The 16,554-nt window shown below is 28.8% G+C and overlaps 3 protein-coding genes across 4 annotated transcripts; all 3 read left to right on the plus strand.

Moving 5' to 3' along the window:
* Positions 1 to 326: 326 nt before the first annotated feature.
* LOC145189476 (tRNA dimethylallyltransferase-like) lies at positions 327 to 6,798 on the plus strand. Of its 2 annotated transcripts, XM_090086559.1 has the most exons (5): positions 327 to 884; positions 3,703 to 3,949; positions 4,616 to 4,660; positions 5,311 to 5,511; positions 5,871 to 6,798. In XM_090086559.1, exons 1-5 carry the CDS (start codon positions 750 to 752, stop codon positions 6,530 to 6,532), a joined length of 1,290 nt encoding a protein of 429 aa, XP_089942685.1. In that variant the 5' UTR covers positions 327 to 749; the 3' UTR covers positions 6,533 to 6,798. The 2 variants fall into 2 exon arrangements, with proteins under 2 accessions (XP_089942685.1, XP_089942686.1); XM_090086560.1 differs by lacking the exon at positions 3,703 to 3,949 and having other exon boundaries at positions 359 to 884.
* Positions 6,799 to 7,876: 1,078 nt separating this feature from the next.
* LOC145189592 (protein SDA1 homolog) lies at positions 7,877 to 11,392 on the plus strand. Its single transcript, XM_080066261.2, has 6 exons — positions 7,877 to 8,235; positions 8,540 to 9,517; positions 9,702 to 9,891; positions 10,266 to 10,382; positions 10,463 to 10,612; positions 10,843 to 11,392. Exons 1-6 carry the CDS (start codon positions 7,975 to 7,977, stop codon positions 11,298 to 11,300), a joined length of 2,154 nt encoding a protein of 717 aa, XP_079922387.2. The 5' UTR covers positions 7,877 to 7,974; the 3' UTR covers positions 11,301 to 11,392.
* A 5-nt stretch (positions 11,393 to 11,397) lies between these two features.
* On the plus strand, positions 11,398 to 13,307 carry LOC145189593 (protein phosphatase Mn(2+)-dependent 1K-like). Its single transcript, XM_090086563.1, has 2 exons — positions 11,398 to 12,341; positions 12,556 to 13,307. Exons 1-2 carry the CDS (start codon positions 11,933 to 11,935, stop codon positions 13,122 to 13,124), a joined length of 978 nt encoding a protein of 325 aa, XP_089942689.1. The 5' UTR covers positions 11,398 to 11,932; the 3' UTR covers positions 13,125 to 13,307.
* The last annotated feature ends 3,247 nt before the right edge of the window (positions 13,308 to 16,554 follow it).

Genomic DNA, 16,554 nt, shown 5'->3' on the forward strand with positions numbered 1-16,554 from the left:
TCTAGAAGCTCGACAGAATAAGTTGGCCCAGGCATCCTATATTCTCTCGACGGACCTTTCGAATATTCGTGAATTATAAAAATGGAATACTCATTAATTATTACATCACTAACTTGTATAATGAAACAACATTTAGTTTTTCAATTTGATTTACAGGTAGTAATAATTTTCTTTGATCTTTGAAAGATTATTTAGCTTTTCATCAAATACCTCATTGTTAAAACAAATATTAACATTTAGAGGATTATTCACCGATCAACCTTTTCGCCATTTTAACTTCCCCCCTCCCCTCCTTATTTTCTTTTTCGTCTTTTTTACACCATAACAAACTATTCAGCTTACGTCAAGCCGTAAACACGTTTTTGTTTGGAAAATAAGTTTACCACAACGATGTGTAACTCTTACACTAATTCTTTAAGTTTGCTTTTTACCTTAAGTTTATTATACACGAACAAGTCAAAATAACTGGTTCATATATAGATACACCTTCCTTTATCTATTTAAATAGATACTTGTTCAATATAAAACTGCAATTTGCTTTCAAATGAAAAAATGTCATGCAATTTTTTATGCACTCAAGTTTTATACATTAAACTTTTAGTTTACCAATACTATTTTCATGAAATATAAACTCTCAATAGAGAAAGAGGAAAAAAAAAATTTTTGTGGCAAAACAAATTATGTATCTTTTATTAGCTTGTTAAAACATGAAAAAAATATTGACACATTAAAGAGGTACCATAAAAAGGATGGCAGCATTACACAGTTTTTACAAAGATTTAATTATCGTTGTTCTTGGAAGTACAGCCACCGGGAAATCTAAATTGGGAATCGAATTGGCAAAGAAATTTAATGGAGAAATTATAAGTGCTGACTCAATGCAGGTTTGTAAGTTTACATGATAAATTTTTCGCATTCTTTTGTAAAGAATGTACACTTTTCTGAATTGTTTAGGAGTTCATTGTTAAATAAAATGATTGTTATTCATAAATTCTAACAGCATATATCAGTTCCAATTGTACAAGCTAGCTACAATATGCATATGGCGAATAAAGTAATTGTGTTTCAGAAAGTAAGAACATAAAAAATGAGGCAGTGTGCGATGCTTTTCTGCGCTTTCTCACCATTTATCAAGTTGTAAATTTAAAAGTATTGCTCAGCAATTGGATTGCCTTTTCCAAAATAGTTTGAAAAAGGTCATTCACATTCTCCTGTTCTCAATCATACGACTAAACTTCCTGACCTAATTGCTTCCCAGTTCCACATAAAGCAGTTTAATACTATCTGATTTATGAAAGCTGTTTACCTGGCTGACACCCTAAGTTATAAACAATTGTAGCATTAAAATATCTCTGTTGATCATCTAAATGAAATTCTAAATATTTCATCTTATTTTGTTTGATAAATGGAATATGGTGATTTACTTTGATTAAATTTCTTCTGTAAGTTCATATAAATTGAACTGAAAACCCAACAAAGCTGCTGTATCTATCAAGCGCTTGAGTAACTAGTTACTCAAGTGCTTGATAGATACAGCAGTTGGTTTACTTGGCCATCATTTATAAGTTGTTCAAAACTATTTGCTATGCATCCATAGTGACCTGGCAAAGCGTATATTGTCAATGACAGCTTTCTAATCTATTTATGCTGTCTTAAAGTATGTAATCAACTTCCTCATCATAAGCAAATTTTTGTATTCTTTCTGGAAAAGTTTTAACAGAAGAACAATTAATATATTTTTTTAAATTTCTGTTATTTAGAATAATAGTAATAAAAGGCAAGCAATAAGGCTTAAGATTTCAGCATTAAAATTTAACCATAGATATATCAATTAAATGCCATTTAAACTAAACGGTTTTGTCTTTTACAATTGAAATTATTCTTAGTTTTCCCTATATAAAATTCAATAGCAAGAGTTTTTATTTGTTAAAGAATTATTAAGTTTTACATCTTTCAAAAATTCTATCAATCCATTTTCTAGATTATAAAAAGGTTGCATCAACAATAATTAAATGGACTAAGTTGCATAATAATGCTCATCCTTGTCAGAAGACACTTGAGCAACTGTTCTAATAAGTTATTTATTTTCATCATACCAGGTTTACCAAACAATTTTTACTAATTTTTATCAAAATCTTATTGGAATATTTAATTAATCACTACTTCTATGGCAGAGTGATCTATTATAAAATTGTTGCAGTTTTAGCACTATTCCCAGCAATACTTGCATATCATCACTTTTGTGATGTTATCAGTATCTGTAACATCACATTAGTGCTAGTGATGGATGTTGACCATTGTGTGCAAAACAATTTTAGGTCTTTTACATTGAAAATAAATTCCCTAACTGTGAAACTAAACCATGAATAATCTTTTACCTTGCTGCTGCTGGGTAATCTACAAATTTTTATTGTAATCAGACATTTGTTGAGAAAAATGTTATTCTGTTATGAAATATGTTTTTGAAGCTAAATTGCAACTTTATTCAAAGTTCATTTGAATAAAGTAAATAAATTAAAATGATTCTTTTGTGTTTACTAGAAAAAGAATAATTTTATTTAAAATCTTTATGTAAGTAATTCAATCATTTATAAGTCATTTAGCTTTGTCTTAAAAAGTTAAACTTAAAGAATCTTTAATTTGTATATTAGTCAACTTGGTGTAAAAGTTGAGCCATATTTTCAACCTCTTGTAAGTAACTTAAAGTATCAATTTATACCCAATTGTAAATTATACTTTATTTCAAGTACTTTAAAAACATTCACCAACAGCATCATTCTCCAAGTTCTTGTTCTTTTTTGTTGCTTTTCACTGATATATATATATATACATGCATACATACATACATACATACATACATACATACATACATACATACATACATACATACATACATACATACATACATACATACATACATACATACATACATACATACATACATATACAGTATGCAAAAAAAACAATTGTACACTTAAAAAAAAAACAGTTTTAAAAATTGCATCAAAGAATGAGTTTTCCGTTAAAATTAAAAAAATTTTTTTTAGGTATTTTATCAAGTATTATTTTAAGAATTTATTTGTGTATTGGTGAATTAATTGCTTTTCATACCTGTTGAATTTTACACAATTGATCTAATGATGCATAAAATTGACTGCAAAAAAGTAATCATACAGTTCAAAAATAATGTCGTACTAATCAAACTTCATGAAAATTAGTATCGAGTGGGGGCTCCTTTGGCCTTGATGGTCCCAGCTAGACGATTTGGTATTGAGTTGACCAAATTTTGAGTCTCTTGTTATATTATCCCATGCGCTCATTAAAGCTTCTTTCAAGTCGTATTTGCATTTAAATGCTCGGTCACCAATTTTTCTGTCCAAAATATACCACAAATTTTCTATAGGATTCAAGTCCAGACTTCGAGAATTTTCTATAGGATTCAAGTCCGGACTTTCAATTTTTAAGCAGCAAAATAAATTTGATCCTCAAAAAAGTGGAATCCTTAAGTTTACTTTATATTTATTTTATTTTTACTTATTTTAAATAGTAGTTAAGTGAAAAAAGCCCTCTAGATTGTAAGAGTGCTTATAAAATTGAGTACAAATGCTTGCTCCACATAAAGAATATTTTTTGAAATGCTACAAGTGTTTATAACTTTTGAACCGCAAACATTTTTTCACTACTGTTCTATTTCAATATCAGGTATACAAAGGCCTTGATGTTATTACCAATAAAGTAACTTTAAATGAAAGAAAAGAAATTCCACATCATATGATAGATATTGTTTCACCTCCAGCAGAATTCAATGTTGTCCAGTTTCGAAAAAAAGCATTGAAATATCTTGACAGCATAGTTCAGCGTGAGAAAATCCCCATCATAGTGGGAGGAACAAACTATTATGTAGAGTCATTGTTATGGAACTTTTCACTGGATCATGCAGATAATGAAGGCAATTATTTGTGTTTTTTTTTCTTTCAATTTTCTCTCTTCCTGGCTTCCTCCTAACTACTCCTCTTCCTGTACTTTTCTACAAAGTCAACATTTTTGTGTTTTTTTCTACAGTGCAAACTTATCAAGTGTATATATATGTGTACAAATAAAATGAAGAAATAGAAAAGTTATTAAAAATAATACTATATTATACTAATAAGAATGTGTGATTTTTTTTTTAGCAGGATGAAGCTTTTTTGTTTGTCATGTGTTGTTGTTAAAATACTGTTTAGTTTGCCCTACAGTGTTCATTAATATTTTGGGGCTTGTTTTATTTAGCAGTTTTATTTTTCATTTTTTGCTTTTTTAGTCAAAATGTTAGAGTTTTTGACATTTTAACTGAAAAGTAAAATTTATTTTTCAAAACAAAATTTATTTTTTAAGGCAAAATATCAAACTTTTGAAACTTTGATTCAAAAAGTAACTTTGAAAAGAATGGGTTTCTTTAAAAAATTTTTGTGTGAAATAAAAGAGAAAATTGAAATAACCTAAACCTTCAACTTCCCCCATTCCTTACATAATAACTCAATCAAATAACAAACTTTATATGTAAGACTTAAGTTTCTTTATATATAAGTCTTAAGTTTTACTAATTTTAACTTTTTTTTTTTTTTTTTTTTTTTAGGAGTTGAAGAAAAAGATAAAGGACTAACAGATGAAGCACTATTAAGTAAGTTTTTGTGATTGGTTTAACCAAAAGATATGTTATGTACCTTAAGGTGTCCCAAAATAAGATAAATATTTAAACATTATCTTGTTCAAAATGTGTTTTTATCAAGGAGCCTAATAACACAGACAAAAAGCCCAAAAAGATTTTATTTAATTTCCTTAAACCTCAGTAGAAATGATATGGGGTTATGGCCTTTAAAAGAGTATAACTGGCTCAAATATGTCTGTTACATTTTCAAGAAGATAATAAACAATAATACATTATAAATAATAAGTAATATAATAATAAGTTATCCATAAAAAAGTGCAGGTTATGGGGGGGGATTTTTTTTTTCAAGAAGTGCTGAAGTAGTCTTAGGCAAATAATTATTTTGAGTTCCTATTTAAATAAAAATTTCTCAAATGGTTATAGTTCACTTGCTTACAGATCTCCTTATAATGAACTCAAAGTAGATTTCTGATTCCTCTGATAAAATTTCTTTTGATTTACACGCATTTTATTAATATAAAATTCTTTAGCACTTTTTAATAGAATGAAAAGATTAGCATGAAAGTTTAGTGTCCAAAAATGTATTAAAACATAATTTGTTAAGTTTAAATGTGTGTATTTTAAGATGTAAATTTTTACAAGTTTTTTTTTTTTTTTTATAGAGTTCAAACAGAAGTACTTTGAGTACACTAATGAAGAATTGTTTAGTAAATTAAGCATTGTTGATCCAGAAAGAGCAAAGCAGTTACATCCAAATAATAAACGCAAGATTTTGCGTAGTTTACAAGTTTTTGAACAATCTGGGATAACACATTCAGAGCTTTTAAAAAGGCAGAAAAATGCAGATGGATCTACCCAATTGAGTATAAATAATTTATTACCTCTCATATTTATTGAATTTTACCTGAAATAGCATTAAAAGTTATATACACCAGACTTCATAGAAAAAAATTATTTGCTTCTTAAAGTTAATATACACATATTACAAAGAAATATGCAATAGTTTTGTGCTTTTATTCATTGATATTTCAAAAAAATATTAACAAAAAGGTTGTCAATTGAAATATAAATAATACTATCAATATTTTAGAACTTTTGATTTTGATGGTATGTTTTTTTTTTATATATAGACTTATTTGTTATTAACAAAGTAGGCATTTTTACAATAAAAAGTTTCACATATTCTCTTATTTTAATGTTGTTTTTGATTTTCTGTTTTCAGGTGGTCCTATGCGGTTCCCTAACAGTATTGTTTTTTGGCTGACTTGTGAGCAAAAGGTATTAGATAGACGTATCTCTGAGAGAATAGAACAGATGGTAGATAAAGGACTACTTAATGAAATAAAAACATTTTATGAAATATTTAACTCATCATTTGAGCTATGTGACAATGAATCATTTCAAAGACCAATGTACGAAGAAAGTTTATTCCAAGCAATTGGATTTAAAGAGTTTCAAAGTTTACTGACTTATCGAGGCAATGATGCAAATATTAAATCTCAACTGCTGTCAAATAGTTTAGAAGCTTTAAAGCGTGCTACAATAAGATACTCAAAAAAGCAGAAAACTTGGATTAAAAACAGATTTCTAACCAGACCAGCTGATAGTTCTCCAAATATATTTGAACTGGATGCAACAGATTTAGACAGCTGGAATGATAATGTTTTACTTAAAGCTTTGAGCATATTCACGTCTATTTTGAATAATGAAGATGTTTGCTTTAAACCTCTTGCAAGAATTATACCTCAGACAAATGTGTTAATGAAGCACATTTGTGAAGTTTGTGATAATCGTGTTATTATTGGTGATGATGTTTGGCAAAAGCACTTACATTCTCGAACACACAAACGGAAATCCAATAGTAAAAATAAAAAAATTACGTAAATTTTTAAAAATATTACATCATAATCAAAAAACCAAATATTTTTTAACATACAGAAGTTAAATGTTTTGATTTAGTTCCTGGTTTCTGATTTAAAAATTTACTCTTATTCCCTTAGTTGTAATTGCAAAAAATTGCAAATTTAGAATAAGTGTTATAGAGTGATGTGAGTTTGATTACAATAATATAGTATAATTATACATTATAATTACAATAACAGTGGGGTGCTAGGTTCATTCTGAAGATTTATCTTTTGAATTTTTCAAAATATTCAACTTTTAAAAAATTGATATTTAGGAATGAAAATAAGTTTTCTTAACATTTAGGAGTTTTTAAAATGAATCCTGAGACCTTCAATTTTAAGATTTATGGTACCACTTTCAATACTTTAAAAGATGATCTTTAAAGAAATTTTTATTCCATGTTTAAGCCAATAATGGCTGACTAAAATGCAGAAAGTTTCACCAGCAAAGTTGAAAATTGGACTTAAATCTCAGGCAAAATGCTTTATTGGTTGACTTTCTACTCAAGGTTGTCTATTTTTTCAAAGCTTGTACATAAAACTCACCAACACATTTCAGTAAGGGATTTTTGAATTTTCAAAAAAAAAATTTTTAATGATTTTTGTGAAGTAGTCCTTATAAATGGTGGTGTTTTAGTTCCTAAATAGAAAGCTCCAGTCATTAACAAATACCAGCTGTCATAGTTTGTCACAATCTCTTACCACCTAACAAATGGTTTTGATTGAAGTTTTTATAAATGCAATTTTTTATAAATGCATTTATACAGGAGCACCATGCAATACTTGTTGCTTATTTTGCCCAAAATTCAGCATTCTTGAAACATCAGATTAGAATTAGGATACTTTATCGATATTTTATCAAATGATCTGTCAACCTAAACACTTTTGCTTGGACAGCTTTTAAAAATCAATTTTTTTTTCTCCTTTGCAAATGAAATTTTCTGCTTTTTAAGGATTGCAAGCTTGAACATCAGAGTATAAATATTTGGTTAAAGTATTCACAATCATAAATTATGAACTTATTAATGAAAGATCAATCAAAATTCAAGTAAAATTTTGATTTTTTCTATAAGTTTTGATAAATTTGAAATGGAATATCCCAAGTGGCCAATATAATTATAATTTCAATTTGTAATAATAGTTATGATGAATAGCTGTAATGAATAACAATTGCTACAATATACAATTATAAGAAATAATTGTATTTATAGCATGTAAAAATGTTTATAATTATAATTATATTGGGTAAATATAATTATAGTTATATATAAAAAAATTGCTAATAAATTAAATAAGTTTAACAATTATCAATTCAGTATTTGTTTAAATGTGATAATTAAAAGAATTTCAGTTTGAATAGTTTATATTTTATAAAATTTATTTTTAACAATCTGAGTTTATTATCAGTAATATTATCTAAATATGAAAGTAGAAATAAAAAAATATATCTATATAAAAGTAGTATTCAAATTTTTTAGTCATATTAAAATGAGTGTTCGCAATCGAAATAATCTCCCCAACAACCTAGCACAGTTGCAAAATCTTATAAAACGTAATCCAGATTTATACAAGGAAGAGTTTATGCAACAGTGGCGCCATTTTCAGTCAAACTTGGATGTTTTTAAGTTAAATCCATCAACTCCTTCAGAATCTGTTGCCGAGACAGCAATGTTTATTGCCCAGGTGACATTTTTAATGATTGGAAATTTTAATCATCTTGAAAGTCAATAAACAAATGCATTAATACTAAGAGTTATTTACTTTTTGCATGATTTCTTTAATACATAATTTATTAATCATTTTAATGTTTTATTTTTATTTGTGACTAATAACAAATTTACTTATGCACCCCAAAATATCATTAAAGATATTATATAATGCATATCCTATCAGGAAGGACATTTAGTACTTTCTTAACAACTGGAATAAGTCAATTTACATGATGGAATTAACAAAAATGTTAAATTTTTGTAAAAAATTTTTTTAGGTTGGAAATTGTTATCCTGAGGAAGTAGTTGACCTGCCTATACACTTAATGGACATCTTATCACAGCATTATTCTGTCATGAACTCTGAACTTCGAATGACATTGTGTAAGGCTTTGATTTTGCTTCGCAATAAAAATATGGTTCCACCTCTTCAAGTGCTACAGTTATTTTTTAAGTTGCTCAAAGCTAAAGACAAACTTTTGCGTAAAACTTTGTACAATCATATAGTTGGAGATATCAAGCGAGTCAATGCAAAAAATAAAAACAACAAAATTAACACATCTTTGCAAAATTTTATGTTTTCTATACTAAAAGATAGTAGTACAGTGGCTGCAAAAATGTCAGTTGACATACTAATTGAGTTATACCGGAAAAACATTTGGAATGACGCAAAAACAGTTAATGTGTTAGTGACTGCATGCTATTCCAAAGTGACCAAAGTAAAGGTTGCTGCATTAAAATTTTTCCTTGGTAGTGACACTCCAGAGAATCTTAAAAATGACAGTGATTCTGATAGTGAGGACAATGAAACAAAGGCTAAAAAATTAATTGTTGCAGGACAAGTTAGTAAAAAAACTGCAAAAAAGACTCGCAAACTAGAGAAGGCCTTATCGCTATTAAGAAAGGCAAAAAAAAAGAAAAAGCCAGTTTCATTTAACTTTTCTGCTATTCATTTGATCAATGATCCACAGGGATTTGCAGAAAATTTGTTTAAAGCAGTGGAGCATTCCACAGATTTATTTGAAATTAAGTTGATGGCTATGAACCTTATTGCCAGGCTGGTTGGTATCCATGAATTGATATTGCTTAATTTTTATCCATTTCTTCAACGTTTTTTACAGCCACATCAGCGGGAAGTAACAAAGTTGCTGATGTTTGCTGCTCAATCAGCTCATGATATGGTTCCTCCAGATGCCATTGAACCTGTTCTATTCACAATTGCCAACAACTTTGTTTCTGAAAAAAATAACAATGAGGTGTTTAATTTATGAATTGTTTGCAACTCAAAATATTTTCATAAAAACTTGTATGTATCATGTATTTTTTAATAGTTTTTCACTTTTGTATTTTTCATATTATCACATCAAAACCATGTAAACAAATATTTTTTTATAATAACTTTTGTATCAACCTTACAAAATCATCAATATAATATTTCAGGTAATGGCAGTTGGTTTAAATGCAATACGTGAGATATGTTCACGATGTCCATTATCAATGAGCAATGATCTATTACAAGATCTTGTACAATACAAAACATGTAAGAGTAAAACTGTGATGATGGCAGCACGGTCTCTGTTGCAGCTCTATCGAAACATTGATCCTAATATGTTGAAGAAAAAGGACAGAGGTATATTTTCTTGACATTTAAATGAACATTTAATAGACGATTTTAAAGCTTCTAAATTGGCTTTATATGTGAGTTTAAAAACGACGCTTTAAAAGATTCGTTGTTTTAATTCTTTCAATGCACAAACTAAACTTTAAAAAAAAACATTAGTTCGTTTGAATTTTTAAGGTGCGATGTTGGAGGTTGGGAGGGATCGTAACTTATAATATGCCATTATTATTATTATTATTATTATTATTATTATTATTATTATTATTATTATTATTATTATTATTATTATTATTATTATTATTATTATTATTATTATTATTTGTTACTACTTATAAATTTCGTATGAAATAATTTTTTTCCCCTACTTTACTTTTAACTGTCAGGAAGACCGTCTAAAAATACTTCAACCCTTAGTGAACTTCCGACTAAAGAGTTTGGAGCTTCGGAATCTGTTTCGTTTGTCCCTGGAGCTGAAATTCTTGATTTAACAAAAGACAACGGTTTGTTTTTCTCTGCGTTTTGACTTTTTCTCACTTTTAATGATCTGCTATTTGTTTATATTAGTTTTTTTTTCCCGCAGGAGAAGATAATGAGGATGGTACTGATGATGATGGATGGGAAGAAGCTAGTGAAGATGAAGAAAATGAGGATGAAGATGAAGCAGATTGGATTGACGTATCTCACTCAGAAGAAGAGAAAGATGAAGAGGAAGAAGTTTCTGAGGATGAAGGCATTTTTTTGCGTTTTTTATTCTAAAAATTCTCATACCTGAAATTCTATATGAAATATAATTAAATTAACTATTTTTATATTGAATATTAACTTATTTAATTTGAGACTTGAAAACTCATCTCTTTCTTTTTTCTCTTGTTATTTCTATCTTGAGCTTCATATATTTGCTTTAATAACAATAATGCATTAGGTACTGCTGAAAAAAATAGTGTATATCTTCTCTTATAGCACTCGCTGCTGATAATGAGAAGAAAGCTGAAATGGTGAGCATGACTAGAATTCTCACAGATGAAGAATTTAAAAAAATACAAGAACAAAGTTTATCAGAGAAACTACATGGTACAAAACGCAAAGCTCAATTCAATACTGACAAGTCTGATATAATTAATTTAGCACAAATTGAAAATGTACACAAGAAAATGTGCCATGATAAACAGTCAAGACTAGCTACCGTGTTAGCAGGCAGAGAGGGACGTGAAAGTTATAGCAAGCTAAAGCCCAAACGACAGAACGAGCACGCTAGCACAACAAACAAAGAAAAAGTGAAGTCGAAACCTTTCATGATGATAACTCACGGTAGAAACGCGAGAAATAAAGGGAAAAAATCCTTTCGAGAAAAACAAATCTCGTTGCGTGATTCACTATTGAAACGAGAAGGTAAACTAGGAAACAAAAGGAAGCGATAAATAACGAATTTCACAAAATTTTTTTTTTTGAAAAATTCGAGTGAGAAGTTTTTAATTGGTTCTCATTTTAAAAAATTCAAGATTTCCTCATATTTCTAATATACTTTCTTAATATACTAATCGAGTCAAACGACACCGTGCTGTGTTTTAAAGTGACCTTTACGGTTTTTGAGGCAAAAGAAATTGTTTTTGGTAAGTGTTGTACATATCACTAAAAAAGCAAAAAAAATTTCAGATTTTAATATAATTTGAGAAAGAAAAACAGTAATTTAAATTTGTGTAACTTTTTAACAATTAAAAGTACGACAACACGTTTTTTAATTAGCTACCATTTCTTTTTAATGAAATGGTATTTACGATTATTAAAAGAAAGTAAGACCGCACTGGATTAAAATTATTTTCAGTTTTGTGTGATGAAAAAACTTATTTAAAACTTTTATTTTTAATATTCAATTGTTCTTATTTATGATTTCGCCTATTTATATCATTCTCTCATATGTGATATTTTACTGTCGTCATTGCCTTTTTCAGTTATTGCTTTTCTTCGTTAACTATTATCTTTACGTAGGTAGTGGTCGCATATACTACGATGAATTTAAATATCATGTTTATTTTAGCCTTATAGACTTTCAATGCATTTATGTAAGTATTTGATCAAAAATTATCTTGCTACTCAGTTCAGATATTTGCAAAATAGCAAGCGCCAACTCTTGGCCAGCTCTAATTTTGAAATAACAAATGACTACCAACCGGGGGTGAGCAGTGTTGCTGGAAGAAATCACATAAACGAAGATAGATTTCTCATCAAAAGCATATCTGAAAGTGTCAAGTTTTTTGGAGTGTTTGACGGTCATAATGGTAACTATGTTTCCGAATTTGTACGAAATCGCCTAGTTGACTTAATAGAAAAGAACATTACAGGAATATTAGACGATCGCTTGTTTGAATTTGTTGATAATGCCTTCCATATTTCCTTCGGCGAATGTCAGTTGGAAATTGAAAATCACTTAAAATGCAAAATGAAAGGTTTTAAAGAAAAAGGTATGATTCAAAATTCTGAAAATCTTTTGTGCAATTTTCGTTTCATTACCAATCGAACCTTAATGGACACATTTAATTCATAATCACCTGTGACGTACAAATCTGTGACCTTCATTGAAATTTTAAAAAAAATCTCTCTTTTTAAATTAAAAAAAAATTCTCATGATTACACTGGGATGTTTGTTAAAAGATCTCTATTTCTCTCTTTTATCAGATATTGTTGGTTCAACAGCCGTGGTTGCACTTTTAATAAATCAAAATTATCTTTCAGTAGCAAGTATTGGTGATAGTAAAGCTATAGTAAGTGAACAAGGTAATCCTATTGAACTCTCAATTGAGCATAACCCCAATAATCTTCGTGAAGTTGAACGCATAGAGAGATGTGGAGGTTGGATCGACTGGGACAGTCATTTTACTCCTTTGGTTAACGGAAGATTATCTATTACTCGTTCCTTTGGAAATTTATCACTCCGCTCATCTGGAATTATCAGCAGTCCCACTATTCATCATAGAGTTGTCGAAAATGACGCTTTCTTAATGTTGTGTAGTGACGGAATCAGCCATTCAATTACTGACAGCGAGATAGTTTCTATAATCAATCAGCACAAAAATGCTGCAGATGCTTGCTTCGACCTCACGAGCACTGCTCAGCAGTATGGGTCAGATGATGACGTTACCGCCGTTGTTGTGCCGTTAAATCGGTGGGCTATGCATTCTAATGGTGGTTCTCCTGTAGTTTATAGCATGTTTCGAACAATGGTGGGCTCTCGCTCTGGAGGCTAATGTAATTGCTGTTATATGAATATTTAGTTCCAATATTTATTTTTTATATAAATAATTAAAGTTAATAGTCGAATATATTACGGCAACAACAAAAGTAATTAAATGAAATAAAACAAAGGTAATTAAAGAAAAAGATTAAAATTTTGATTGGTTTTTTTTAAAAATAGATTACGATTTCTATTATTAGTGAAGTCTTTTATTAGCAAGAATTTCCCTCCGGCGCAGATGGTGAACATTCAATTTTTAATAATGGATTATCCATTATTAACTTTATTATTTGTTATATAAGGACTTTCTTATAGCGTAAGACTTTGTTAGGTCACACAACGGTTTTTTAGGAAATCAATAGCAGCAACAACAACAAAAAAAAAAGTAACGAAATATGCGCTAAAGTCTGTTCATTTCTTCTTGATTATTCTCAGTAGTTCTTAAAACTGATGTCGATACAGTTTTCTCAAGACTTGGAGCTATATTGTGAAGGTTCTCTCGATATTTAGAAATACAGGCTTTATGCCCATCATCTTTATTGTGGCGTAACAAGTATGTTCTTTTCCAAAATTTACATCCCATTGTCACTGAATTGGTTGCATTGCTAATATTTGGATACTTTTGGCAAACCCAACAAGAGAAACACTCATTTGATTTGTCAATATGAATCCAGCTTAGTTGTTGCCCGTGTTTTTTATTGCTTGGCGGCAATCCATTTACGGTGTTCCAAAACATAAATTGAATATCTTTTGGCCATTTATCCAATTTTCCCAAAGTCATTGCACAATCCAAATCATTGCACTTTTTTTTCGTATGCTTAGTTTCTCTCTCTTCTTCTCCTTTACGCTTAATGCTACGCTCCTCTGTACCATCTTTCTTTAACATTGAAAAGATGCTTAGTTGTTTTGACATTTTCTTAAAAACTTTAAAAATAATAGTATATTAAGTATTTAATTATAAGTTATTAAAAATATCATATTATTGGTGTTGTTAAAAGCACAATAAAAAAAATTAAAATTATGATAAACATAATAACTTTATATATTCTAAAAGATTATGTATTTTTTAGTAAAACTTGAAAATTATTTTAAAAACTTTTAGAAGTTTTTAAATATGCAAACAAACTTTACTTCCCTTTAAGGAAAATAAGAAAAAAAAAAGAAGCAGGCTATTGAAGAAAGCAATCATTAAGTTTAAGCATGGTTTTTTTAAAACCATGCTTAAAGTAATTGCAAATGCAGTCATTTTAAGTAAAATTTTGAATCCTTTTGTAAATGCATGCAAAAACCATGCTCAAACATAATTACTTTCTTCGTTCCATTAAAGAAATTAGTTTTAGCGTGGTTTCTTTTAAAGTCTTTGAAAATGTGTTTAAAATTTTCGTAATTAATTGTTTTTTATTGCAATTACGTGTTTTTTATAATGAATAAAAAACGATCAATCGCTTAATTATTTGGAAAAAAAGTGGCTGAAGTAATGCGTTCGTTTTGAAAAATTTTACGCGAACGTCAACGTTTGTGTTAGGAAAAGTAAAGGAACGTGACGTTCGTTTTTCTGTCTTTTTTTAAGCAGACGTTCGCACGTTCGTCGATTTGTCGCGCCCTGGGATATGGTGAAGCGCCTTTCTTCAACATCTGCAGAGTTGAAGTTATTTACTTTTATAGGTGATAATTTAAACGAAAATTTTCTTTGAAAATTCTGATCTAGTCAAACCAATTTTATTGGAGCATTCATATATTTATATATTTTTTGAAAAATATTCATATTTAAACATTCACACACATTTACTCTGACATTTATTCACACACATTGGCTCAGCTGATCAGTAATGGGATTAAAATCATCTCAATTGTGAAATCTGATTTCTTTAAATTTTTCACCACTACGGTCCTGTGTCTTCACAAAATATTTGATCTAGTCCAATTTTAGATGAAACGGAGGAAGATCAATTTTTTGCTCAGGTATCAGAGCAACATACATATTGTCTGAGACAATTATTTACAGTATCACTGCTAATCCAAAGGCTTAAAAAAGAAGGATAGTTGGTGAGTCCTTTTTGCGCTTGAACAAGAACTAAGTATCTTGGAATCTTCACACAAATCCCACATGCAGTAATCAGTTGATCTTTTGCAGGTAAGTCAATACTACTGTAGACTTCTTTTAAGTGTATGTTTTGTCGGACTGGAAGGATTTCTGTTGCGGCTTCATAAAAACTTTAAACTTCTGACAGAGTTGTTGATCACTATTGGCCAGTATTGTTCCTTAGAACATTTCAATCTAAAAATAAGCCGAGCAATTATATCCATTATAAGACATTGAACATAAGATGTGCATATCTTGTTCAATATAAGGAAATTCTCACTGTTGGTTGCACTCTTTTCTTTCATTCTTTCAATCTAAATGTTAGCACTTTGTTTACACCTTCGTTCAAGGCTCGTTAAATGAATTCCATTCTTTTAATTTAAATGTTAACAGTTTTGAAACAGCTATCGAAAAATCCTCGTCCAATAATGTCGTGTTAACTAGTATCTAAATGATCATCATGAGGCACCGATGCATTTAAAATATATCAGCCTTGACCCACCTCGTATCACTTGTTTTCTTACAATCACAAACATGCATCAAAGTATTTAGGTGGTTTGTTGGCACACTTCAAACTCGGTTGTAGCAAAGTTTTTTTAATTCTTTAAAAATATTATCACTATTAAAATGTCGTCGTAAGAAAGAACAAGATTTGTCATTTAAGTTTCATAAATTTAGTAAAAAGATGACGTACAAACGAAGTATAAGTATGATATATAATACAAGCGAAAAGTTTGAGACTGCAAATTTTTGCTTAAAACAAGAATGTAATTAAAAAATAACATTTGTTTGCATGTAATATCTTCATGTTTTTTATTAAATATATCTTATTGCATAAATAGCCGTTTAGATATGCCGAGCTTTCTACATAGCAGTTAGGTTATTACCTTTAAGCTAGCTACTAATTGTCTTGTTTACTTATATATATATATATATATATATATATATATATATATATATATATATATATATATATATACACACACACACACACACACAGTGGTGGAAAAAATAATAAATACACATCTAAACTTTTATAAAAATGCGTTTTATTCACAGCAATTGATGTTAACTGATATCAATTTTTATGTTTTTAAAAATCTTATTGTTAAAAACTATATTTTAAAAAAAATAATGAATTTTTTTCAATTTTTCTCATTTCAACAGTTTTGTTTAAAGTAGCCGGAAATTTACTGGAAAAAATTATAAATACGGTAATGATTAATCTTTTTTTTTTTCTTTACTTTTCAACTGTTATTAATTTTCAAATGTGTTTGACTCCGGTTACTATTAATACCTCGTAGGAAGAGGATTTGAAGGGGGGTAATAGTCTTCCCCAATATTTATTTAAGAGGAGGGT

This window comes from Hydra viridissima, unplaced genomic scaffold (genome assembly GCF_058129835.1).
Source record: "Hydra viridissima isolate aposymbiotic clone 2 unplaced genomic scaffold, HvirCarnegie_v1 scaffold_5, whole genome shotgun sequence".
NCBI lineage: Eukaryota > Metazoa > Cnidaria > Hydrozoa > Anthoathecata > Hydridae > Hydra > Hydra viridissima.